General features: G+C 38.7%; 1 protein-coding gene across 1 annotated transcript in view; it reads right to left on the bottom strand.

Annotated features, from left to right (window-relative positions):
• The window catches only part of AASS (aminoadipate-semialdehyde synthase), a 65127-nt gene that overhangs the window by 12413 nt on the left and 25305 nt on the right, over positions 1–27409 (bottom strand). Inside the window, exons 12-18 of the mRNA XM_007525002.3 lie at positions 17256–17315; positions 17000–17067; positions 14571–14692; positions 14254–14380; positions 10889–10999; positions 10688–10796; positions 6381–6521 (exon numbers count right to left, since the gene is read on the bottom strand). Of these exons, the coding sequence (XP_007525064.2) occupies positions 6381–6521; positions 10688–10796; positions 10889–10999; positions 14254–14380; positions 14571–14692; positions 17000–17067; positions 17256–17315 (738 nt within the window). The remainder of the gene's footprint in view (positions 1–6380; positions 6522–10687; positions 10797–10888; positions 11000–14253; positions 14381–14570; positions 14693–16999; positions 17068–17255; positions 17316–27409) is intronic.

Here is a 27409-nt window from a genome sequence, read left to right on the forward strand (position 1 = left end):
CCTGGACATGCTGGTGGAACTGGATTTTGTCTTGCTGACAGCTAGAACTAATTTTTAAACACTTGTTTAAAGCTACAAAAAGCAAGTATGTCTGAATTAAGCTAAGTGAAATAAAGCAGAAAAAGAAAAACAAATATTTCTTTTTTTTTTAATCTGAAGGAACTTTCTTTACTTGAGATGAGCTAAACAAATGCTTTTATTATACATTTTATATCTTTTCACAAGTTTTTCTTTTCTTTTTTTTTTAATGCCTCCAGGGTTATTGCTGGGGCACAGTGCCTGCACTAGAATCCACAGCTCCTGCTAGTCTTATTTTTTCCATTGTTGTTGTTGGATATGACAGAGAGAAATTGAGGGAAGACAGAGAGGGAGAGAAAAAGAGAAAAAGATAGACATCTGCAGACCTGCTTCACTGCTTGCGAAACGACCCCCCCCCCTTGCAGGTGGAGGACTGGTGGCTTGAACCGGGTTCCTTGTGCGGGTCCTTGCACTTCGGCCTCTGTGTGCTTAAGCCACTGCGCTACCACCCAGCCCCCTTCACAAAGTTTATTATGCAGTACTTTGTGCATAGTGCTTTGCACACAGTAAGCATTCAGTGAAGCATGCACTTTGAAGATAGAGAGAAATCCCACATCCATTAACACTACCATTCTGTCTTCCTCTGAAAATTGTGATAGTCAAATAGTTACTTTTTTTCTCTTATTCTCTAGACATTAAGCAAACTGAGATTTTCTTTGGCAATCAACGGTTACAAAGCTGCTGTGGTTCTTTGAGCTAAGTACTCAGTAGTGGACAGTTAAAATGTTGTTGCTTTTGATTTACTTCCTAGTTCCCACAGTGAACAGAGTATCAACTCAAATAGTGATCTTACTGAGAGAGATATCTACTCTTGATGGCCTTTTTAGGACTGCACTTTGAGGCCAGAATCTGTCATTTCATTGCTGTATTTCTTCTTCTTTTTCTTTTTCTTCTTCTTTTTTTTTTTTTTTTGAGAAAGACAAATATTTCTAGTATAGTTTACATGTAGAATCTGAAAAAAAAATTTCATAGAAACAGAAGAGTAAGATGGTGGTTATCAGGGACTATTGGGAGAGGTTAACAGGAAGCTATCCAGGGCCAGGAAAAAATAATAGCTTACTTGTACAGTGTACTGCTTCCTCATTCACCATACTTCAGTACTATGGTCCCAGTCTCCCTCTCTGTCTCTCTCTGTTTCCCTCCCCCCCCACCACCCCTCTTACTATAAATACATATATCTGAAAAAGTCAGCCCAGAGTGGTAAGACCCTATCATTGGAAAAAGAAAAAAAGTCTATAAAAAAGTACATAAGTTCAGTTGCAAGATGAATAAGGTCTCAGGATCTAATGCATTACATGGTGACTATGGTTGGCAATATTGTATTCTATATTTGAAATTTCCCAAGACGGGAGAACTCATGTGTTCTCAGCAAGATTAAAGAAGGGTACACACATGTAATGTGATGAATGTCTGAATTCAATGGCAGAAATCTGTTCACAAATGCATATAATAAAATCATCACATTGTACACCTCATATATGTATCATTTTCTTTGTAAACTATATTTTTAAAAAAGCTGAGAACCCCCAGAGACCCACCCTACTAGGGAAAGAGAGAGGCAGACTGGGAGTATGGACCGACCAGTCAACGCCCATGTTCAGCGGGGAAGCAATTACAGAAGCCAGACCTTCTACCTTCTGCAACCCTCAATGACCCTGGGTCCATGCTCCCAGAGGGATAGAGAATGGGAAAGCTATCGGGGGAGGGGGTGGGATATGGAGATTGGGCGGTGGGAATTGTGTGGAGTTGTACCCCTCCTACCCTATGGTTTTGTTAATTAATCCTTTCTTAAATAAAATAAAATAAATAAATAAATAAAAATAAAAATAAAAAAAGAAAGAAAAAAAAATAAAACAACAAGGGCAACAAAAGGGAATAAATAAAATAAATATTAAAAGAAAAAAAAAGAAAAAAAAAAGCTGAGAACATTCTAAAAGAAACACCTCTATGTCAAATAATATTGCATCCATGGATCACAACCCAATCAACGCAAGGAGTGCCCCCCAGCATGCTTCACTTCAGACTGTGTCCAGAGACTTCAGGTGTGGAATGACAACCATTCAGCTTCATCACTTGGGTGAGACCTTTCCTTTCATAGTATTCTCTAATTCCATTCCAGGTGTTCCACTCCCCAATAAAGTCCCCAAACCTAGATATAGACCGGGTCCCCTGAGATAGAGCATATGTTCACACATGCCCATAAACTAGGGAAAAATATATACCTGAAAGCAGAAGTACACAAGAGCCTGCAGGGAATACCCCCCAACACTTCATCTGCACTATTCCAGTCTTTAGGTCCATGGTTGTTCAACAATTTTTTTGGCTTTGTATGTTAACTCTCTTTTCAGCCACAAGGTTCCAGATGCCATCAGGATGCCGGCCAGGCTTCCCTGGACTGAAGACCCCACCAATGTGTCCTGGAGCTCCACTTCCCCAGAGACCTACCCTACTAGGGAAAGAGAGAGGCAGACTGGGAGTATGGATGGACCAGTCAACGCCCATGTTCAGCAGGGAAGCAATTACAGAAGCCAGACCTTCCACCTTCTGCATCCCACAGTGACCTTGGGTCCATATTCCTAGAGAGATTGAGAATGGGAAATCTATCAGGGGAGGGGATGGGATATGGAGATCAGGTGGTGGGAATTGTGTGGAACTGTACCCCTCTTATCTTATGGTTTTGTTAATATCTCCTTTCTTAAATTAAAAAAAAGGTAAAAATAAATAAATAAATAAAAGAAACACCTCTATGTATGAGAGCTAGTTTTATGCTATCTGGATGATACATTGTCTGATGGATTTAGAGAAATTTGCTCAAAGTAGACTTCCACTAAACTGAATGGTCCCCAGAGTTTATTGCTAGGGAAGTTCTGCATTTGCCTTGACAGGAGAGAGATAATGGAAACATGTTTAAAGAAAGGCCCACATGGAAATGGGCGATGCTGACTGCACAGTCAAGACAGTGAGTCTTTTCTGTTAAAAGGTTCATTTTGCAGAGCATCAAACACCACTGAAAATTCCCTGAGTGAATGAAGCAAGTGAGAAATGTTTTTTATGTGCCTCAGCAAACTTTTTTCAGACTATATTACAAACATTTCCAAAGAGACCATTTCTGCATTACTTACTCAAAATGAATTTCTTTCATCAGGAGTCTAATTAAAAAAAAAAAAAAACTACCCTAATAGAAAGTGTCAACCTCTAGGGTCTCCACACCCATATAACTTCCATAATTTATGGCAATTTTAAAGTTCTGTTTCTTGTTTGATGGTGAGGGTGATTTTTAAGAAAAAAAAATCAATAAGTAACTATATCTCAACAAATTAATAAACAGTAAGGAGTCTGCTAGTTCAGTGGTCTATCATAAGATCTTAGTGAAGAAAACAGAAAATTGTAACCTTAATGACAATGATCCATTTAAAGAGACTGGAAGCTGCTTAAGCTTAACTGAACCCAAAAGTGCTGGGTCAAAGCTATCAAGTTGGATTTGCATTTCAAGAGGCATCCATGGGTTTGATTAATAAGCTCCGTCCAGCTTAATAGCCTATCAGTGGCTTAAAGACTGAAAGAAATTTACCTATTTGGCAGGGAAAAAAAGTTTTCTGTCTCAATAGTGCTCACATTCAAAGTTAAGAAATAGTATAATGATTATGCAAAAGTACCCCATGCCTGAAACTACAAGGTCCCAGGTTCAATCCTCAGCAGCACCATAAGCCAGAGCTGATCAGTGCTCTGATAATAAATAAATAATCACAATTTGCTGCCTTTTTTTTAATGTTCACACTCAAAGCCCACTTCCAGAAGAAGCAGGCTTATTATTATTACTCACTACTGCAAACTGAAATACTTAATATTAATCTTCATTCCCCCCACACACATACACACAAACCCCCATACACACAAAACCCCATACACACAAACATATCCATTATGCATTATGCATTGTGAACTGCCTATAATGAATTTGATAGTTAAATAAGAAACTTAATGCAGGAAATGTAAACTCATTTATTCAGAACCCACTGTACACAAGAGGCATGACATGCTTTGATCCTTGCAGTGACCCCATTAAGGAAGAGAGTCACACAGAGGTAGATTTAATCCCAGGTCTATCTGATTCTAACAGCTACAGTATTTCCCCTGCGCTACACTGTCCCCTTAATTGAACTTTCTTCCTGATCAGTATTTTGGGCGGGTTACTGATTGACATGCCAGGTTGTATCAGCAATTATACTCCTGAGATTAGTCACATGATTTTTAGTAATACTAGGTAGGTTTCATTCAAAAGAGGGGCTGCTAAACTGAGTTTTCTGGCAAACTGGGGGGCTAGGTAGGTAACCTATTTCAAAACTTTTTCAGAACAGACACAGTCAGTTAGAGTATCTGTTTATATGTGAGTGGTTTGGGAGAGGATCTAGTAGATGATAACAGAACTCTGCCATGCCATTCCCAAGTACCACCCAGAAGAAAAAGTGTACCACCAACTATGGGAGAAACAGTCCTAAAAGGAGGCACAGTAGTTGTCTCTAAATTTGTGGAAGGAGATCAGAAGCATTAGAATGAGAATGGGAAAACCAGAAAATGGCTCACCTTGAGAGTGTGCTTGCTTTGTCATATGCAGCAGCCAGGTTCAAGTCCAGTCCCCACCACATAGAATTAAGCTTCAGTGCTACTGTGTGCCCACACACTCTCTTTCTCTATACCTCTATCATCTCTCACTCTATCTCTGAAAAACTTATCCCAATGACTACAACAAAGAAAATGAAATATGGCTAGAACGAACCGTCTCTCAGACTTTGTAAAGACTAAAGTGGTTAACGGGGGGGGGGGGGGGAGGGCGCACAGGAACTTTGGTGGTAGGTACAATGAATTATAAAAAACACCTGTGAGGTCTGAAATTACACTGCTAAAATTCTACACATTTTTAAACCAATGTCAAATCTGCAACTAAAAGAAAGAAATGAGGGTAAGAAGTTAGAAATCATATCGGTGGCTAACCATCACTGTAAGGATGTAGGGCAGTGAGGGCAAGATCCTAATTCCTCAGCCCCTTCCTAGGCTGTTAGAACAGTTTAAGGTTTCATCACTAAGTAGGAGCCAGAATGGCTGCTTGGCTCCTTCATTGTCTCATTATGTCCTCCCACTACAGCAATGAATCAAGCCCTACACAGTGGTGGAGAGTGATGGTGGCTGAGGGGGTGGTGAGAAAGAATGCAATGATACTTTAACAACCTGGGTAGGAAGACAGAATGGTACACTTGAAATGCTGAATGAATAATACAGCATCTGGAAAATTTCTTATACCCAGACAAAATGTAGGTATTGCAATAAAAGAACAGTGACCAGAGGCTGGAGTGATCACAAAAGCTACATCCACAAGCATAAACTTGATCAGGACCTCAACAAAAATTTTAATTTTTGCAAAGCAGAGAAAAATATTATGCTTTTCTCCTGGTGTCCTTCAGAGTGTCAGAGAGTTGCAAAAAGCACTCTTGTCTGAACAAAAGGGGTTCAGGATGAGAGGGAAAAACTTCAAACTCAGTAAACACAACACCTGCTGCCAGAAAATAACTTTTTTTTTTCTCCTGAGTGCTTATCACAATCCCCTTCTCCACCCAGCTTATATTTGCTAAGGACTGGTGACACATCCAAGAGTATTCTGTTGAGCAGAGCGGGATCTATGTGACAGCACTGAGCCATGAGTCGATTCAGTAAAAATGGAAGGAAAAGACTTTGGAGCTAGCTAGAGCTAGATTTGAACCCCACCTGGTTGATCATGGGCATTCTTCTTGAGCCATGGCCTCTTTGTTGTAAAGTAATGAAAATACTAAATTCAGAGAGTTCTGACATTCTGGTACACAACCACTAGTAATGAAAGTTTTCACATACTTCCTTGATCCACCAAACATGCATTCTGAGAACTACCCCATTCCAATAGAGATGGCAGGAGTTCCATTCAGGGTACCTTACCCCAAGTTTAGCACATTATAAGGATGTAGAGAATGTCTGTCATGCCGAAATAAATCATAAGATGGCAGAGAGAGAGTGAGAAAAAGACAGAGAGAGAGGAGTTAATATGTGAGTTCTTAAATTGCCAAAACCATGTATGAAGAGGAAGAGCAAAGAGTAAGCATATGCTTGACTGGGGAAGGGGAGGAGGGCACACTAAATGGAACCAGAAATACACCTTGGGAAATATGAAAGGAGGTAGAATGACGGACAAGTAACACAGTCACCATTAGAGTTTGGACTTGGTTAGGCAGTTACTGCAGGTTTGTACTGCTAGAGTGTTGGGTTTTTTCCTTCACCTTTCCATTCAGCAGATAGGTGGCAGGCTGCATTATGTTCATCAAAACTCCCACAGGACTCCAGCTGAATTTGTATCTCAAAGGATTGTCTGAATGTTCAGGAGCTGGAAGCCCACCACAGTAGGAAGTATAAGATTCAATCTGTAGATTAAAGAATTGATAAGTTAGTGAGAATTAAAAAATAAATACGGGAGAATAATATAGCTTAATGAGTGAGTACAGTAACACAGATGAGGTCAAATTGCTAATGCTTTTCCTTTTTTTAAGTGAATAAGGCTTTCAAAAACATAAACATCCATATCCACATATATATTCACACACATATGTATAGTATATATGAGTAATCTATATGAATAATACATATGGTTAAACACTAGTACAGAACTGCACTAATGTTCAGTTTTAAAGCATACGTAAAATACATGTTTAAATAATTTACTGTTCAAATACATAGTACATATACTTAAACAATACATTTATATTGTGACTGATATTTTGTTCAACATTTCTGCAGACTTGAGGGCACTAGGAGAGTAGAGAAGAGAATAAAAGGTTTATACACTCGTGTTCCACTGGTGGAGGACCAATAGTACTTTGGGTATAAGTGAGGTGTGCTAACCCTTATTTTGGAGAGATGTAGAAGTATACCATTGAAATACCTACAGTCTTATAAAACAACACTTCCTAAATTAATAAATAAGTAACACATTTTAAAAATCTAATTATTGGACTGAAGAAACAGCTCCCATGACAGGGCATCTGCTGTGGAAGTACCATCTCCCTCTCTAGCTATTTTTTTGTTTTAATAATAGCACCTACTGGGTTTGTTGTTGCTGCTGTTTGCCTCCAGGGTTATCACTGGGGCTTGGTGCCAGCACTACAAATCCACTGTTTCTGGAGGCCATTTTCCCCATTTTATTGCCCTTGTTGTTGTTGTGATTGCCGTTGCTATTGGATAGGACAGAGAGAAATGGAAAGAGGAGGGGAAGATAAAAGAGGAGAGAAAGATACCTGCAGACCTGCTTCACCGCTTGTGAAGTGATCCCCCTGCAGGTGGGAAGCCCGGGCTCAAACCTGGATCATTACACCAGTTTTTGCACTTTGCTCCATGTGTGCTTAACAGGCTGTGCAACTGCCCGGCTCCCTTATCTCTCTATTTTTTTATTTAGATTTTTTATTATCTTTAATATTTAGAGACAGCCAGAGTTGAGAGGGAAGGGGTAATAGAGAGGAAGAGAGACAGAGAGACACCTAAAGCCCTGCTTCACCATTTGCAAAGCTTTCTCCTTACAGGTGGGGACCCGGGGGCTCGAACCCAGGTCATTGTGCATTGTAACATGTGCACTCAACCAGGTGCGCCACCACCTGGCCTCCTGTCTCTCTATTTCAATGAGGGGAGGAGTTCATCCAAGAGTTGTGAAATCATAAGAGGGCCCAACTCTGAAAAAACAATTCAACTATTATGTCATGTGTGCTAATTTCCTCATGACTTTTGTATTTCAAAGTATATTTGGATACTTTTTTTTAGCAAATATACATAGACATATCGCAAGCATTTCACCTGATCCATCACATTTTCATACCTAGTAGTTCCTTCTTAAGTTTAAAAGATAGTGAAATAAGCCAAAAAAGAAAAGGACAAATGGGAGTCTGGCGGTAGCGCAGTGGGTTAAGCGCATGTGGTACAAAGCGCAAGGACCGGCATAAGGATCCCAATTGGAGCCCCCGGCTCCCCACCTACAGAGGAGTCACTTCACAGGCGGTGAAGCAGGTCAGCAGGTGTCTCTTTCTCTCCTCCTCTCTGTCTTCCCCTCCTCTTTCCATTTCTCTGTCTTATCTAACAACGACATCATCAACAACAACAACAGCTACAACAATGAAACAACAAGGGCAACAATAGGAAATAAATATTCAAAAAGAAAAGAAAAGGACAAATATCTTATAATATCACTTACAGATAGATGGAACTTAAGAAACAAGGATCGAAAAGGAAAACAGAAAGTGAAATTCAGACTGGGTGTGGTACACTGCACCAAAATAAAGGACTATGGTGGCAAAGGGGAGGGGAGAGGATGGTGAGGGTGTTGGGAAATGAACCTGAATTGGAGTGAAAATGTCTATCACAGGGACATGAAAAATTGAATCCATATGTCAATAATTGTACTGTCAACTATTAATCCCCCAATAAAATAACAAAGAAACTTTAATATATAATTCCTATACCAACAGAGTAATAATATCTCAAATACTTTTCTCATTTGTAAATCTCAAGCCTTACTACAGACTGTCAAAGCACTCAAATATCAATAAAAACAAAACACTAAAGAAGTATCTATTTTTAAATATTTTTGTTGTTTTTAAATGTTTACTTAATTTTGATAAGACAGAGAAATTGAGAAGGCCTGGGTTCATGCTCCCAGAGGGATAAAGAATAGGAAAGCTTTCAAGGGAGGGGACTGGAAACGGAGCTCTAGTAGTGGGAATTGTGTGTGGAATTATACCTCTCTTATCCTATGGTCTTGACAATATTTCCCCTTAATAAATAAAAATTTTTAATAATCTAAAAGAAGGCAGGGGGAGATAGAATAACGGTTATGCAAACAGACTCTCAATCCTGAGGCTCGAAAACCCCAGGTTCATTCCCCTGTACCAGCATAAGTCACAGCTGAGTAGTGCTCTGGTGTTTGTCTCTCTGTACATCTCTCTCAAAAATAAATAAATAAATAAATAAATATTTTTAAAAATCTAAGAGAGACCCGCAGCACTGCTTCACACTTCCTGAAGCTCAGCCCCCCCCCCCCATACCTGCACGATGGGACCAAGGGCTTAAATTCAGGGAATTGTTCACGTGTGCCCAGTTTTACTGCCCAGCCCCAAGAAGAATATATTTTTTAATAATTCAGTTGTTAAACTAAGACTTGCACATTTGCTTTACCATACAGGTAGAAATTTTTTCTTAAAATGTGTACTCAGACTAAGGAAAGATAGAAACAGACTAGGGGTATGGATCAACCTACCATAGAAAAAAAAAAATATATATATATATATGTGGTTATAGAATTAATAGTCAACCCATGTCTGTGATCTTGGGAGAAATAATTAAGCTTCCAGTGGAGGGAATGAGGATACAGAACTCTAGTGATGGGGGCTGGGCTGTAGCGCAGCGGATTAAGCGCACTAAACGAAAGGGCCAGCATAAGGATCCCAGGCAGTGAAGCAGATCTGCAGGTGTCTTTCTCTTCCCCTCTCTGTCTCCCTCTCCTCTCTCGATTTCTTTCTGTCCTATCCATCAATAACAACAACAATAATAACAACAGTAAACAACAAGGGAAACAAGAGGGAAAAAATAGCCTCCAGAAGCAAGCACTGAGCCCCAGCAATAACCCTGGAGACAAAAAATAAAATAAAATAAAATAAAATAAAATAAAATAACTCTAGTGATGGAAAAGGCATAGAATTATACCTGTTATCTTAAAAAATTATAAATCAACATTAAATCTTTTAATATTTTTTAATTGCAGTCAAAGTGTAAGATAGAGGCACTGGGTGGTGGCACAGCTGGTAGAACATACCACCATTACATTGAGCAAGACCTTGGGTTCAAGCTGCAGTGGGGGAAACTTCACAAGCAGTGAAACAGTCCTTCAAGTATCTCTGTTTCTCTCTCCCTCTCTGTCTCCCCCTTCCCTCTCAATTTCTTTCTATCCTTACCAAAAATAAATAAACAAAAACAATTTTAAAATAAAATATTTTTTAAAGTATAAGCTATAATAGGGATAATTCTCATTCCTTTACTGAAACCAGTTCAATAAATTAATTTGTCAATAAACAAGGAATCATAATATTTCAGGCATAATTTATGGTATCAGCAGGGGGTCTGTCAGTCTTAATCACATAATTTCGTGTCTTCTTTGCATGACAATAAGTGACCTGCAACATTGTAATGTATTTGAAGTGTTTCTTCAGTAAATAGAGGAAATGTATTATATTGTGTTGCATACAATATAGTACAAATACATTGACGGAAAAATCCTAGTGTAGTATCCACTGACCAAATCTGGGAACAAGACTGAAACTGAAAGAGATCATGTGAGATAAGCTGCTTGAAGCTGAGCCATTTTTCACGACCAAATTTCTCACTGGCTGGCTCAGTGACTGTCATTCCAAGCAGTCAATAAATAGGTCACTTATGCAAGGACTAGGTTACCGCATTTTAAATCAAAACCACAAGTGGGTTACTTCTGTACACAAGAACTTGAATCTTTGAATATATTTCTAAATGAGCTTTGGGCTTAAATGAGGCTCACCGTAGCTCCCACTTCCTTGGCCTTATCTATTGTTTCCATTGCCAGCATATGATCAAGACCTGGGTCCAATCCCAATTCACCAATGACTGTGATGCCGGCATCTTCCACACTACAGCAGGTGGGAGAAGGAGGAAAGAGAAGTTGACTGTAAAGTGAAAATAATACCATGAAGCTACTTTGTTGAAAACTGTTTAACCTTACCTCTTTTCTAATTCTTTCATTGGTGGTGTAATGTAACTTGCAGTGACCATGTTAACTTTGCTTGTGATACACGCCTTGGCCACAAGAGGATGCAATACATAAGGTAACAAGCTTAACAAAAGGGAGAAAGTTTAGACCATCAAATTAATTTGCTCAGCATACATTGCCAAATAACTGTAAGTTTACAAATACTGCTAAGTATTACTTATCATATTTTAGTGTTAAAAATTTCAAAACATTCTTAAAGAAAGGAATCAGGAGTTTTCCAATTTCACCTTTCAAGTAGATTAAACAGTACTAATAAACTCTACTTAAAATCATCACTCCCTAAAAAAGACACCAGAAAGTACTTAATCAAATAGTTTCTACTTAGACCTAGATACAATCCTCACCCACTTCCTATTTTACTTCTCTCAATCACTGTAAGGCTAACCTTGTCAGATAAAGTAAGGACTACAAAAGCTGAATAAAGGCAAAAGACCAACATACTTCAGTGATGGCTCTCTTGGTCATTACCAGTCAACCCCATCTTCCAGGGCCCTAGTAAGGTAACCCTGGGGTTCCCACACAGATATCATGGGCTTAAACTTCTAACAGATCTTTCCCTCCACTATTGCTGGTCACCTTCAACAGAAACAGCATCGTGTATCCACTTTTGGGCCTCTACAGGACCTTGCCCTCAATGTGGAACAACAATGATAGGGACTGCCCCACTCTCCAAAGGGGGTCTGGGTCAACATACACTGCCACTTGAGAAAGATTGGTCCCGAAATGAATGCAGCCTAGAATGTTCCTAGCTGTGACTATGGAAAGCAAGCTCAGACCCACAGGGAGGCAGAGGTTACACAGGCTCCTGTGCTGAATATGGGCCCAAGATCAGATAGATGGAGTTTGCAGTTATGGTATTTATATACTTTTCCCATATTTGGGAGATGCTTTCTGCCCTGATCAAGCTTTCTAGTCTTATTTCTGACTCTGACACCAACTACCCAGACAATATCTTTATCCCACCTGCATGTTAGATGTCAGGCTCAGTCAAAAATTAGTAAAGGCATGGGCCCCTCGGAATATACCTAAAATAGACTTCTTACCATTTTAAAAAAGAGACTCCAAATCTCATCTGCTATATTGTTACCTTTAATTTCCCAATTATTAAACAACTTGTTGTGCTTTATATCTTAATGTTTTCCAGTCACCAAGTTGCCGTCCTGGCTTCCCTGGGCAAATGTATCTGGAACCCCACCTCTCCAGAGCCCTGCCCCACTAGGGAAAAATAGCAAGGGGGTGGGTGTGTGGATTGACCTGCTAATGCCCATGTGCAGTGGAGAAGCAATACAGAAACCAGATATTTCAGCTTCTGCACCCCATAATGATCCTGCGTCCATAGTCCCAGAGAGATAAAGGATAGGAAAACCTACAATGGAGGGGATGGGATGCAGAACTCTGGTGGTGAAAATTGAGTGGAATTGTACTTCTTATCCTACAGACTTGTCAGTCATAATTAAATTTAAAAAAAAATTAGAGGGAGTCAGGCGGTAGTGCAGCCGGCTAAATGCAGGTGGCACAAAGCACAAGGACCCGTTTAAGGATCCCGGTTTGAGCCCCCGGCTCCCCACCTGCAAGGGAGTTGCTTCACAAGCTGTGAACCAGGTCTGCAGGTGTCTGTCTTTCTCTCCCCTCTCTGTCTTCCCCTCCTCTTTCCATTTCTCTCTAAGTACTGAATAAAAACAAATACTTCAGGTAGACTATTGATCAGGTTTGAAGAGGTGATGGTGGCACACCTGGCTAAGCGCACACATTACAGTGGGCAAGGGCCCAGGTTCAAGCCCCTGGTCCCCACCCGCAGAGGGGAAAGCTTCACAAGTGGTGAAGCAGAGCTGTGGGTACCTCTATCTCTCTTTCTCTCTCTACCTCCCTACTCTCAATTTCTTTCTTTATCCAATAACAAATTTATATATTTGTTATATTAAAAAGAAAAGAAAAAAACTCACATTTAGAAAAAAAAAAAGAAAGAAAAGATGAAGAGCTCTTCAGACCAACCGTTAGAGAACATTAACCAGCCATACAAGAAATACTAAAGAGATTAATATAAAATGCAAATACTAGGGCCAGCAAAACAGCTCACTTGTCTTGTGCACTATCAGGTTCAAGCCAGGCCCACACATGCTGAAGAATGTGTCAGTGCTGTGCTGTGGTGTCTTTCTTTCTATCTGACAAAATCAAGAGAGAGAACACCAAATGGTTTCTCCCATCTGGAGGAAATAATGAAACAGAGCATGAGTACAAGTGAAGACATATGAAAACAAGCCTTTGATCTCAGAGTGCAGAACTGATGTGATGGGATGGAAGGTGAGCTGCAAAAGTAGAGGATGTACAGCCGACTTTGATGAGGGGATATGGGTTCTTGGGTGGGGACAGATCAAAAGAGAAATGTGTTGACATGATCATAAGTAAAATTAGGTACATTTTTTACTAGTATCAATATGAAAACTCTTGAATTCTGTGGGTTCATTTTACTTGGTTTTGGGATTTTTTTTAACAGTGAGCATCATTACTATATAAAACATTGTTTTTATTTTATTCATAAGACTAGACACTTAATTCTGAACCAGGACGTATTTTCATAATCATATTACTGACAAAATCTGACTGTCATTAGTAAATTTTTGCTGAACTAACACTAGTGTGTTTTGAATTTTTATTAGTTGAATACCATTTAAGTGCATCTTCAGAAGGGAAACTTCACCAGCAGTGAAACAGTGCTGCAAGTGTATCTCTATCTTAATTTCTCTATCTCCTCTTTCCCTTTCAAGTTCTCTCTGTCTCTATCAAAAATAAAATCATATAGGAACAAATCCTAGGATTTGTCTGTGCAGGCACTGGTCTCCAGTGATAACCTACTTCTTTCTGCAGGTGGGAACTGGGGGCTTGAAGCCAGGTCCTTGTACATTGTATCATGTGCGCTCAACCAGGTGTGCCACCACCCAGGACCCTTTATACCCTATTTCTTAATGTGGATGATGGATTCATGGTATGCTTACTCTGTGAAAATCTATAGATTTTCACTTTTAATGCATGCACTTTCCTGGCAGAAAATGTCCATGAGAAAGTTTACTGCAGCTGAAGGGGCAAGTCAGCAGGAAAATACAAGTCTTCAATGTGTAAAGCCCAGGATTACATCCTTGGCTCCAGTACTATGTATGGGAGATTAGTACTGTTATGTCTCTCTCTCTCTCTCTCTCTTTCTCTCTCATAAATAAATCCTTTACAAATACTAAGCTTATTCAAAGAAAGATGTGAAAAAGGTGACAAAGAAGTGAAACAACAGCAAAACATATAGCATTCACTTACTTCTAGATACTAACCTGATGACAAGATCTTGTTTTGCCACCAAAGAATGCAACTTCTCTTCTTGTTTACCAATGTCCATGCTAATGGGATTAATACTGTATTTCTTGCCTAACTGTGCAAGTTGATTCTTCATATCTGAACCTATTTCAAAAATTTAAAATTAAAAAAATGTAGAAATCTTTCCACTAATCAGAGGGAAAATACCATTTTAACACCTCCAAAAATATTTTTTGCAAGTTTAGAAACAAAATTGTTATCTAAAATTCACAAAGGAGGCATGCTTTGAAATGATTTTTTTCTTCTCCTTCTTCAAAAACCATGGTTTATTTACCTACTGTTATCTCTATGTTGTTCTCTCTTGACAGGTATTCCAGTACAGGCTCAGAGACATAACCAGTTCCAAGAACCAAGACCTTTTTCTTGGTACCCATTGAAAGTGACTGAGAACGTTCCCTATAAAAACAAAAAATTTTTAAAGGAGAAATGGAAATTTATTTTAACAATAATAGCGAACTCCAAAATAATCTTTGGGGTTTTACATCAGAAATTTTATTTATTCCTCACAACATTTGGAAAAGCTCATTATACTCCACATGAGACACTGTTTTGACCTTTAACTTTAGGGTCAGAAAAGTTGACAGCATGACTTTGAAATTACTAGTGTCATGAGTCAAATGTAGAAACAAATCAAAAGCTAATACTAGCAAGGATTTTAATTTTTCACAATTTATCCTGTTAGAATTTGTATCTTCTTGACAAATAACTCTGTCTTTCCTACAAACTATTACCTTCTGAATAGTGACAAGGTCCTAGCCATCTCTACAGTTCTTATTAGATTTTATCATAAATATGAAAGATACTCACTAAAAGTCTTTTGAACCAAAATTTCAGATATCAATGTACAGCAATGGATATGGTCAAGTACCAGGGATTTTAATTTGTACACTGTGTTGTTAAAACCTTTTAGGACAAGTCAATTCTCAGAATTCAAATTTTTCATTAATTTTATAAGTGTATAAAAATAAATGTAAAATATTCCTGTCTTCCCCATTCCCAATATACATACTACTGGTGAGATGAAAATTTCCTTTAATATCATTCCAATCACAATTTACCTTGGGGGGGGGTGACTATTATTTTGTTGTTACATATCATTTCAAGCAATAATTTTCTATACTTTGTCTAACAAAATACATTATTTTGATGTTCAAATAGATAAGTAAATAAAATATTCACATTTTTTTAATCTCACTACTAAGTTCAAACACTGACCACTCCATCAGTCACCAAACAGCACACTCTAGGCTAATAATCACTGTGATAAGTGATGAAGAACACATAATAAGGCAAGGGCCAAAATAAAATAATATCTATTTTTAATTAATTTTCATTATTAATATCTTGGTAGAAGATCTCATATGGGAAGAAGTGCATGAAATACAAACAATTAGAGGCAAATAGATGAGCTGTTACATGGAATCTGGAGTAAGTGAGTGAAAAATATCCTTATGGCTAGTCATCTTAGACAAGTCACCAGAATCAAGAATAAGAAAAATCAGGAGGTACAGAGCTGGGTGGGAAAGATAGCATAGGGCAAAGAGAAAGAGAGGTGAGGAAGATAGCATAGTTACACAAAAGACTCATGCCTGCAGCTCCAAAGTTTTAGGTTCAATCCCCCGACACCAGCATAAATCAGAGCTGAGCAGTGCTCTGGAAAAAAAAGATGAAGGAGGAGAAGGAGTGAAGAGGAAGGAAGGAAGGAAGGAAGGAAGGAAGGAAGGAAGGGAGGAAGGAAGGAAACACAGAACTATAAGCAACAAATAGGTATGAAGTTTCCCCTAAAAGAAATTTTTGTATGGTGCGATAGATTTAACAATGTTTTGAATAAGGAGGAGGAGGAGAAGGTACAGTCTTAATTGCTTATTCTCAGGATAATTATTCAATAAAGTTACTGTTTATTACATATAAAACAAGCAAATATAACCAAGCTAAGGCCTATGAAGAAAAAGTTTTCCAGTGTCACCGTATACAGTACTGCATAGATCTCATATTTGCTTATTATAGGTAGTAGAGATAACAAGTAAATTGAAGTCAAGTTTTCCACTGTGGCTTCTCCTGAGAATTCAGTGCATGGATTATTTTGTTTAATGTCATTAATAGAGCAGATGTTAAGTATAAATCAAGTGCAATCAGTTTAAGGGCGCCAGAATATTCCAAGGAAATAACAATGTTTCCAAATTATTTTTTCTTTTTTATTAGTGATTTATTAATGATTAACAAGATTGTAAAATAACAGGGGTACAATTCCAACAGTTCCCACCACCAGAGTTCCATATCTCATCCCCTCCACTGGAAGCTTCCCTATTCTTTATCTCTCTGAAAGTATGGACCAGAATTCTTTATGAGGTACAGAAGGTGGGAGGTCTCAGACTACTTTTTTCTTTGGTAGGACGGTGAGTGTTAATGTATTAGAGTATCATTGACTCATGGGTACAATTATTTTCCTGTGATAGGTGTCTGCAAAAGACTCACCTTAATTTGGAATTCCTGCCTACATATGATTCTACATAAGTTATTATAAAGCCAAAATAATATTACAAATCTATTTCATAAAAACACAACTCACATCAATTTCATCTAGTCACTTAATTTGGATTATAGACATTTTCAAACTTTACATATTGTATAAGGCCAACATCATAAACTCACATTGAAACATTTTAAAATATTCATTATTTCCAAGATAAAAATAATGCTCACCTGCTCTCTCGGAGTTTCTGGATATATTTATATTTATCGGGCAATATACCGTTGGATGTAATCACAGCCTAGATGCACATGACACAAGACATGTCTTTAGAATCCACATTTTAGTCACACAAACATGGACTCATAACTAGTAAGAGACATAGGGACAGAGCTAGAGAAAGTGGAAAATAGAGAGAGAGAAAGGGGAGGGAAGAGAACACGATGGTGTAGAAAATACACTCATGAAATAAAACTCTTCATAACTTACATCTCTCACCACAGGGGAAAAATTCTGACTTTCAAGAGGCTGTGTTGCATCTGATAAGATCTGGGGAAAAAAGTGAGACAGGTAAGAAGGCTTATTTGTGTTTGTATCCACATTAAGACAGATGAAAGAAGAAAATTTAGAATTTTTTTCTTCAGACCACTGAATTTAAATAATTGGTATTACAGTTCTCTCACTCACTCCAAAGCTAACCTTAGCAAAGCAAGGACTGCAAAAGCTGAAGCTGAATAAGGGCAAGAGACTGGCCTACTTTAATGATGTCTCTTTAGTCACTATCAGGCCATACCACCAACTGGGGCCGTAATCGGGGTCCTGAGATTCCCAAGTAGATTTGATGGGCCTAGACCTCAAATAAAACCTTCTATCCATTGTTTCCAGTCATCTCTATCAAGAACAACAAAATAGACCCCTTTGTGGGCCCCAATAGGACCTTGCCCTCAACCTGGATCAACAATAGTAGAGAATGTTCCATCCTCAGAAGGGAGGATGGACAACATACTCTATGCTACACCTGAGGAAGATGGGTCCATACTGGGGCAGCATGGAATGTTCCTACTCATGACCACAGAATGTAAGCTCAGATCTACAGGGATGCAGAGGTCACACAGGCTCCTAAGCTAATTATGGGCCCCAGATCACATCAAATCGATGAGTTTCACAGTCAACAATATTTATACCCCTTTCCCATATTAGGGAGCTACTCTCTTCCCTGAACCAGCTTTCTGGTCCTTTTCACAGCCATGACATCATCTCCCCAGACAATAATTAGGATCCACCTGCTTATCAGATTCCAGGCTCAGGCAAAAAAAAAAAAAAAACTAGTATAGCCACAGGCCCTTTGAAATATAACTAATAAATGCCTACTAGCTATCTACAAAATGGAGGGGCCCCCCAACACTTCATCTGCACTATTCCAGCCTTTAGGTCCACGATTGTTCAACAATTTGTTTGGCTTTGTATGTTAACTCTCTTTTCAGCCACCAGGTTCCAGATGCTAGCAGGATGTTACCAGACTTCCCTAGATAGACAAACCCACCAATGTGCCTTGGAGCTCTGCCTCCCCAGAGCCCTTCCCCACTAGGGAAAGAGAGAGACAGGCTGAGAGTATGGATCAATCTGTCAACACCCATTTTCAGCAGGCAAGCTATTACAGAAGCCAGACCTTCAACCTTCTGCATCCCACAATGATCTTGGATCCATACTCCCAGAGGGTTAAAGAGTAGGAAAGCTATTAGGGGAGAGGTTGGTATATGGAGGTCTGGTGGTGGGAATTATGCAAAGCTGTACCCCTCTTAGCCTATGATTTTGTGAATGTTTCCTTCTTATAAATAAAAAATTTTAAAAAAACATTAATCCCTCAATAAAGAAATTTTTTAACAAATTCAAAAAAATTAATTGGTAATAGAAGCCTCATATAAGAAATCGACTTTGCTCACAACCACACACTACTTCAGTGCAATTTCCATTTTTGAAAGTAAAATGTGATTACAATTCTCCCTTGGTGTTCACAGGAATTGATTCCAGGACCCCAGATACCAAAAACATGAAAACTTACATCTCATGGTATTAACTAGTGTAGTACTTATATATAACCTGCACCCATGTTCACAGTTTAAATCATCATGACTAGATTACTTAAGATTTCCATTACAGTGCAAAAGTAATGGAAATATTGTTACACTGTACTGTTTTTGGAATAACAAGTTAAAAATTCTGTATGTGTTGGGGGAGACAGTATAATGGTTATGCAAAAAGACTTTCATGCCTGAGGCTACAAAGCCCCAGGTTCAATCCCCCACACCCGCAAAAAGTCTGTATGTGTACATTACAGAACTATTATAGGCATAACTATATAGATATGATCTGCACTTGGTTGAATTCATAGATGCAGTACCCACAGATATGGAGGGCCTCCTAAACTATAATTCCTTGCTGGAAACACACACAAAAAAATTTGCCTTACCCTACAAGTTAGGTATGTCTTCAGGAAAATTTTTCTGCAACTTTATAGCCATAGTCTTTAATCTGGGGTTTTTAGCTCATCCTTAGAGTTCAGGCTATTCTACTAGAAGCATAAATGGAATCTTCTGACAACAGTACTACAATAATGGTCTTCCAAGATTAATATATGTTTTATATAAAGATCTGTAAGTACCTCAAAAGCGGCAAGGAAAATGACTTGACCTTTGAATATACCGCAAAATACCATCCATACTGATCATTATTTGTGTGAATGAGTCAGATGGGGCAGGGGAAGTAGCATAATGATTATGCAAAAGGATTTCATGCCTGAGGCTCTGAGGTCACAGGTGCATTCCCCAACAGTTCTCCCTCTCTCTCTCTCTCTCTCTCTCTCTCTCTCTCTCTCTCCCCTCTCTCTCCCCTCTGTCTCCCCTCTCTCTTCTTCCAGGGTTAATTGCTGGGACTCAGTGCCTACACTACAAATCCACTGCTTCTGGTGGCCTTTTTCCCCCCATTTCACTGGATAGGACAGAGAGAAATTCACAGGGGAGGAAAAAGATAGAAAGAGGTACAGAAAGATAGACAGACACCTGCAGACCTGCTTCACCACTTGTTAAGTGACCTCCCCCTGCAAATGGGGAGCAGGGGGCTCAAACCCAGATCCTTGTGCGGGTCTTTGCACTTCATACTATGTGCACTTAACCCAGTGCACTGCCACCCAGTGTCTGCACCTCTTTCTCTCTTTCTCTCTCTCTCTCTCTCTCTCTCTCTCTCTCTCTGTCTCTCTCTCTCTCTCCATCGTAAATAAAACATTACAAAAAAGAATGCCATATATCCAGTAACGAAAGCTTAGGTTTCTTGTCCTCCTTTTTCCTTTTAAGGTATCCAGTACAGACTACCAAAGGGGAACAGTCAAGAGGCAATTCAGTGGTAGAATGCCAAGGGGTAAAGTCATTTAACTTATCATGATTGCTTTTGATGGTCAGGTTCTTAGAGTCAAGAAGACAGTCCATCACAAGTTAAGGCCTCAAACACACAGCAACTAAGAATAAGCAAAACAGGCCTAGCAAGTGCTCACAGGAGTATACATTTAGTTAGTAAAATAAATATAATACAACGTTTGTATAGCTAAAACACAAGTAACGCAGACTATCTACTCTAGGAATAGAGACATTTAAAAAAATGATTAGGAGGGGGAAATCAATTGTATGTCTCAAAGGTTCTCAGGAGACAAACTGAATCTTTTTAATAGATAGGCTACGTATTTGATATGCGGACTCTCTCAAAAGCCTAGACCAAGTAGATTGGAGGCTTCCAATAGCACAGCTATATACAAGATACTGGGTACTGTACAGCAAACCATAACAAAGGGACTTTTCAAAGTTAACCCAATTAACAAATAATGTGATGATAATATTAACTATTGATTGTCTTTTTGAACCCTAAGACAGCAGGAACCTCACATCTTCACTATAGAGCCCCTACTTCCCCCAGTCCTGGCACCCATGGATAGGGCTCACTTTCCCGTATGCTTCTCCCAATCCATACCAAATAATATTGCATCCGCCGATCACAACCTAACCAAAGCAACGATTGCCATCTCAACATGCTTCACCTCAGAGTGTATCCAGAGACTTCACGTGTGGAATGACAACCCTTCAGCTTCATTACTCGGGTGAGACCTTTCCTTTAATAGTACACTCTAATTTCATCTCAGGTAGTTCACTTTCTAACAAAGTCCCATAACCTAGACATACACCAGTTTCTGTGAGAGAGAGCGTATGAGCACACGTATCCATAAACTACTGCAAAATATATACCTGAAAGCAGGATTACACTAGAGTTTGCAGTGAGTACCTCCCCAACACTTCCTCTCCACTATTCCAATCTTGGGATCCATGTTTGCTCAACAAATTGTTTGGCTTTGTATGTTAACTCTCTTTTCAATCACCAGGTTCCAGATGCCACCAGGATGCTGGCTAGGCTTCCCTGGATTGAAGACCCCACCAATGTGTCCTGGAGCTCAGCTTCCCCAGAGACACACCTTACTAGGGAAAGAGAGAGGCAGACTGGGAGTATGGACCGACCAGTCAACGCCCATGTTCAGCGGGGAAGCAATTACAGAAGCCAGACCCTCTACCTTCTGCAACCCTCAACGACCCTGGGTCCATGCTCCCAGAGGGCTAGAGAATGGGAAGGCTATCATGGGAGAGGGTGGGTTATGGGGATTGGGTGGTGGGAATTGTGTGGAGTTGTACCCCTCCTACCTTATGCTTTTGTTCACTAATCCTTTCTTAAATTAAAAATTTAAATAAAAAAAAAAAAAAAATGATTAGGTATATCTGTAAGTCAGAATATCCTTTGAAGTTCATAGAACTGACACTACTGGGTTCCTCCCACTAGTTCTTGGGGTGTGGGTGGGAGGACACATTTAGAAAGTTCCCTAGCTTGTGATGAATTCCCTTAAAATTTTCAACTTTATACTGGTGTGAAAGTGAAACACATTCACTAGGTAGCATATTGTCAACTTTCAATTTGACCGTTTCCCACACTAGCAATATGAATTCAGTAGACACTCTCATACTGTTGGACTGAGGTGCAGACACACCACTCTAACTCAGAAACGGAATTCAAAGAACAATCAACCAATCTCTACAGTGCACTATGTTGCCAGTGTTTTATTATTATCATTATTATTATTATTATTATTATTAATTATTATACTCAGCCTATGGTCTATGCATTACAAAGTTTGAGACATTCAGTCAATATTTCTCCTCTCATATTAATTAAATAGTGATTTATGTTATTACAAATTAATAGGCATGTACATAAACACCATTTCCACCACCAAAAAAGTGTGTCCTATCCCATCCTCCCCCCCACACTGCCCTGTGAAGCCAAACATTTTTTTTTGTATATGTGTTCTTGGATATCATCATGTCTAATTTTGCTTTCTGTACAGTATTTGATAATTGTATGTGATATTATAAAATAAGCATTGTTTTAGATAACTTAGATAGCCAAGCCATTGAGTTCAATTTGATAAAGGTATTAAATGCTTTGTATACCTATTCCTAACCCTATCTACAGATCAAGAGACAGTAGATAGTGAATTGAGGCCCAAGTTTCATTCAATATGTATCTAAATTACCAAACTCTTAAATACCTTTTCAATATCTTTTTCTTCTTTCTTCTTTTTCTCTAAGTCTACAGCCTTATTTAGGCCTTACAGGAGCCATGGAACTGACTCTTGTCTCTCTTCTTTACAGATGTCTTCAATCTAAAATATAACTATAATTATTACTCTTGGGCCTATTTAAATTAAGTCAGTAGCGGGGGTCAGGTGGTGGTGCACGGTGTTAAGGGCACATCGTACGAAGCACAAGAACCTGCATAATGATCTAGGTTCCAGCCCCTGGTTCCACACCCATTAGGGGTCGATTCACAATCGGTGAAGCAGGTCTGCAGGTGTCTATCTTTCTCTCTGTCTTCCCCTCCTCTCTTGATTTCCCTCTGTCCTATCCAACAACAACAACTATAGTAATAATAACAACAAAACAGAAAAAAATGGCCTCCAGGAGCAGTGGATTTGTAGTGCAGGCACTGAGCCCCAGCCATAACACTGGAGGCAAATAATAATAATAATAATAAATCAGTGGCTTTCCATTCTCTCCAACAAAATCTATGCCATAGATGACTTCGTAGTGCCTCCATAGCATGGTTCTGCCTCTCCAGTCTCCAGCTCTCGCTTTCACCTTATACCCGACACTTTGGGTCCATCAACAGCTTAGGATTGTTTTTCTTTGCTTTTATTTCAAATTATTTTTGTTCATTTATTGGATAAAGATTGTCAGAAATTGAGATGAATGGAGGAGATCAAGAAGGAAAGAGACAGAGAAACACCTGCATCCTTGCTTCACCACTCATGAAGCTTTCCCCCTGCAAGTGGAGATTTACGGCTGGAACCTTTGTCCTTGTGCATTTAAACATATGCTCAACCAGGTGTGCCACCAACCAGCCCCTTGGGATTGCTATTCCACATCATGTTTTCATGTTTCTGTACTCCACAACTTAGATGCCTTATGCTATTCAGTTTCCTGTAATTCTCTATTTCTTTCAAGACAATAGCTGAAGAATTTCCCACTCTGTGAACTCGAACATACCTTGAAGGTTGGAACTGCATTTTCCATTTTAGCTGACTTTAGCTGCTTGCTACTCTTTTTCTTACACATTAATATGAAGGCAGTGACTGAGAAGCTGAGGGGTTCAACAGACAACAGCAGAAAGGTGAAGAATCAACTTTTGCTAGCTTTAGACAAAACGATAATAAACACTAACATATAAATTCTGTTGGAGGGTGTCTTAATAAATACCAGCTTTTCATCTAGAATCCTGAAAGACTATCTTATAAGTGGTGAATTAAAAAAACATCAGTCCCCCCAAAGAAGTGAACTTCAGCTTTGAATCACTTCCATTCCTAAATTAATTGAGAGGGTTTTCTCTAGCCCATTTTGCTACCAGAAAGAAAATCTTCTGTGAGGACAAGTATATACAACATCTAGGGTGTCAAAAATCATCTCTAGGGGGCCAGGTGGTGGTGCACCAGGTTAAGTGCACACACGACAGTGTGCAAGGACCCAGTTCAAGCTCCCTATCCCCACCTGCAGGGTGGAAGCTTCACAAGTAGTGAAGCAGTGCTGCAGGTGTCTCTCTGTCTCGCTCCCTATCACCCCCTTCCCTCTCAATTTCTGGTTGTCTCTATCCAATAAATAAATAAATAAAGATAATTTTTAAAAAATTAAAAATCATCTCTAAAGTTTTACATACAAAATAGCCAGTATACAGTAGAAAATAAATAAGTATATTAAGTAAGAAGAATTGAACTAAGCCCATGAAAGAATATATCAGAGAACATAAGGAGATCAAGAAGTTGACTGGAATTATCAGAGCTGAGTTTAATTCTGTTTAATATGTTCAAAAAAGAGAAAAACTAAAAAGCAGAAAGAGGCAAGGTAGTGACAAAACTAATAAACTTTTCCACAAGTTACTATGCATGAGAACCAGCATTCAAGTCCCCAGTCTCTAACTACAAAGGGAAAGCTTCACAAGCAGTGGATCAGGCTGTAGGTATTCTTTTTCCTTCCCTCTCACTCTACTTCCCTCTATTTCTATCATAATTTTTAAAAAGAATAAAGGGCGAGTCGGGCGGTAGCGCAGTGGGTTTAGTGCAGGTGGCAGGAAGTGCAAGGGCCAGCACAAGGATCCCTGTTTGAGCCCCTGGCTCCCATCTTGTAGAGGAGTCACTTCACAGGCGGTGAAGCAGGTCTGCAGGTGTCTTTCTCTCTCCCGGGCTTCCCCTCCTCTCTCCAGTTCTCTCTGTCCTATCTAACAATGACGACATCAATAACAACAACAATAATAACTACATCAATAAAAAAACAAGGGCAACAAAAGGGAAAATAAATATTTTAGAAAATTTAAAAAAAAAGAAAGGCCCCTGAGAGCAGCTGATTTGTCCTGAAAATAGGCACCAAGCCCCAACAATAACCCTTGTGGCAAAAGAAGGAAGGAAGAAGAAAGGGAGGAAGCAAGTAAGGAAGGAAGGGGGAGGAATGGAAGACAGAGAGAGAGGGTGAGGGTGAGAAGAGGAGAGAGACACACTAGATAATACATAGAATAAAACTAGAAAATGAACAGCTTTTTAAATTTATTTTTTATGAACAGCTTTTAAAGGTTATCAAATAGAATTTCTGATCAATGAAAATTGTTAAAGTTCACCCTTAAGTGACAGTTCAAAGGAAGATTTAATAAATTGGAACATAGGACAAAAATTTATTAAAACACGGGGGGGGGGGGGCAGGCCATGGTGCACCTGGTTAAACACATATATCACGATGCTCAAGGACCTAGGTTCAATTCCTCTGCTCTCGGCCTACAGGAAGGAAGCTTGACAAGTGGTAAAGCAGGTTTGCAGGTGTCTTTCTCTCTCCCTCACTATCTCCCCAACCCTCTCAATTTCTCTCTGTCCTAAAAACTTGACCTACCTGATATATACAGAACATCTAAAAATAGAATACACATTGCTTTCAACTACATATCTACAATTTTGCTCAAACCAGTCAAATGTAGTGACAAAGCAAGTCCAACACAATTTAAAGGGGTGAGATCACACATTTTATAGTTTCTGACTATGGTGCAATTATGATACTAAGCAATAATAAAAATAATATGTAAATACAAAATATTTTCTTATGAAGAAAATACAACTCATAGGAATGGGAGATAGCATAATGGTTATGCAAAGAGACATCCATGTCTGATGACCTAAAGTCTGAAGTTCAATCCCCAGCACCACCACAAGCCAGAGTTGAGCCATTCTCTGGTATCATTTTTAAATAAATATTTCTTTAAGAAAACAAAGCTCATTAAAATGTGAAGTACACAACAAAAGCTATACACGGGAAATTTGTACTTTTACAGCTCACATACTATTAAAGAAAGACTGAACAATAATAAACTAACATTTAAGAAGTTACAAAAATGGCAGTTAAGCAAAGTAATAAAACAAAAGAAACTATGTAATGAAGATAATATTAGAGACTGAACATAAAGTAATATAAGCTAGGGTGAATCAGCATAGTCAAATCTGGTTCTTTGAAATCACTAATGAAACTAACAAATTCTAGGTTAAATTGACAAATGGAAAAATATTCAGGTATATTTAATCAGCCAAAACTTCATAAAAAGAGAAGACACTGCAGTATATTAGTAAAAATATTATTTGCAAAATTGCATCAATAAATTTTACAGTTTAGATACATTCCTTGAAAAATATTCCTCCCAGGATAGAAGAAATATGAAAATATGTGTACATTTGTATACTGGTTAATAATTTATAATACATTATTTAAACCTTTACTTCTAAAATCATATCAAATCATAAAAGTTATGCTAATAAATTCTACCCAGTAGAAATCACACCAGCCTCATGTAAACTGTTTCCAACCCTCAAAATACAATAAACAAACTATAACTTATTCATATCTTACAAAGATATTAAAAAAGAAAGCTGTAGCTTAAGTTCTATCATGAACCTATAGGTAATAATCATAAGCTAAGTAATCTGAACATAAACTCAATGATAAATGAACAAAGAGAAATATTAAACATCATCATACTATAATCATTAGTAACAGGACACAAAAAAGGTGTCTACTCAATCAACAACTTGATAAATAAATCTTGGTGTCTTTCCTGCCTAAATCTAGTCATCATTAAAAGATTAATGCATTACAACCAAGTTAGGTGAATTCCAAGAATCTGAATTTGATATATGTCAAAATCTCAACACAATGACAGAGTAAAGGGGAAATCATATTATCCTCTCAATTAAAACAGAAAATCCATTTGATAAAAACAATCACTTATAATATTTTCTCAAGTTTCCTTGATATGGCAAAGAATGTCCATTAAAAACCTGGGCAGAATGATGAAAGAGTGAAAACTACTCTATTAAAATCAACAATGAGGCAACAGTGCCTTGGGTACTCCCTTTACTTCTATTTGTCTGCCTTCTAATGGAAGGAAGGAAGGAAGGAAGGAAGGAAGGAAGGAAGGAAGGAAGGAAGGAAGGAAGGAAGGAAGGAAGGAAGGAAGGAAGGAAGGAAGGGAGGAAGGAAGGAAAAAGAAAGGAGGAAAGAAAGAAAGAAAGAAAGAAAGAAAGGAAGGAAGGAAGAAAGAAAGAAGAAAGAAAGGAAGAAAGAAAGGAGACTAATAGAAGAGTCTTAGGATTTTATTGCAACCAAGGATATCACTGGGGCTTCATCCCAGCACTATGAATCTACCACTTTCAGAAGCCTTTTTCTCCCCCCCCCCCCCATTTTCTGTTTTACTTGACAAGACAAAGAAAAATTGAGAAAGGAGAAAAGACAGACTTCTCCCCTGAGACATAGGAGACACCTGCAGACCTGCTTCACTGCTTGCAGGTAGGGAGCAGGGTCTCAAACCTGGGTCGTTGTAGTTGGTAATATGTGCACTTAATTGGTTGGACTATAACCCAGCCCATTTCACTTGTTCTTGCCTGGCTAACTCCTGTTTCATTTTAGTGAGGGAGTACCTGAGCAAACTATGGATAAAAAGAAGAATAACCACAGTTCATATCTTTGGAATCA

The sequence above is a fragment of the Erinaceus europaeus genome, chromosome 8, assembly GCF_950295315.1.
Source record: "Erinaceus europaeus chromosome 8, mEriEur2.1, whole genome shotgun sequence".
NCBI classification, from domain to species: Eukaryota; Metazoa; Chordata; class Mammalia; order Eulipotyphla; family Erinaceidae; genus Erinaceus; species Erinaceus europaeus.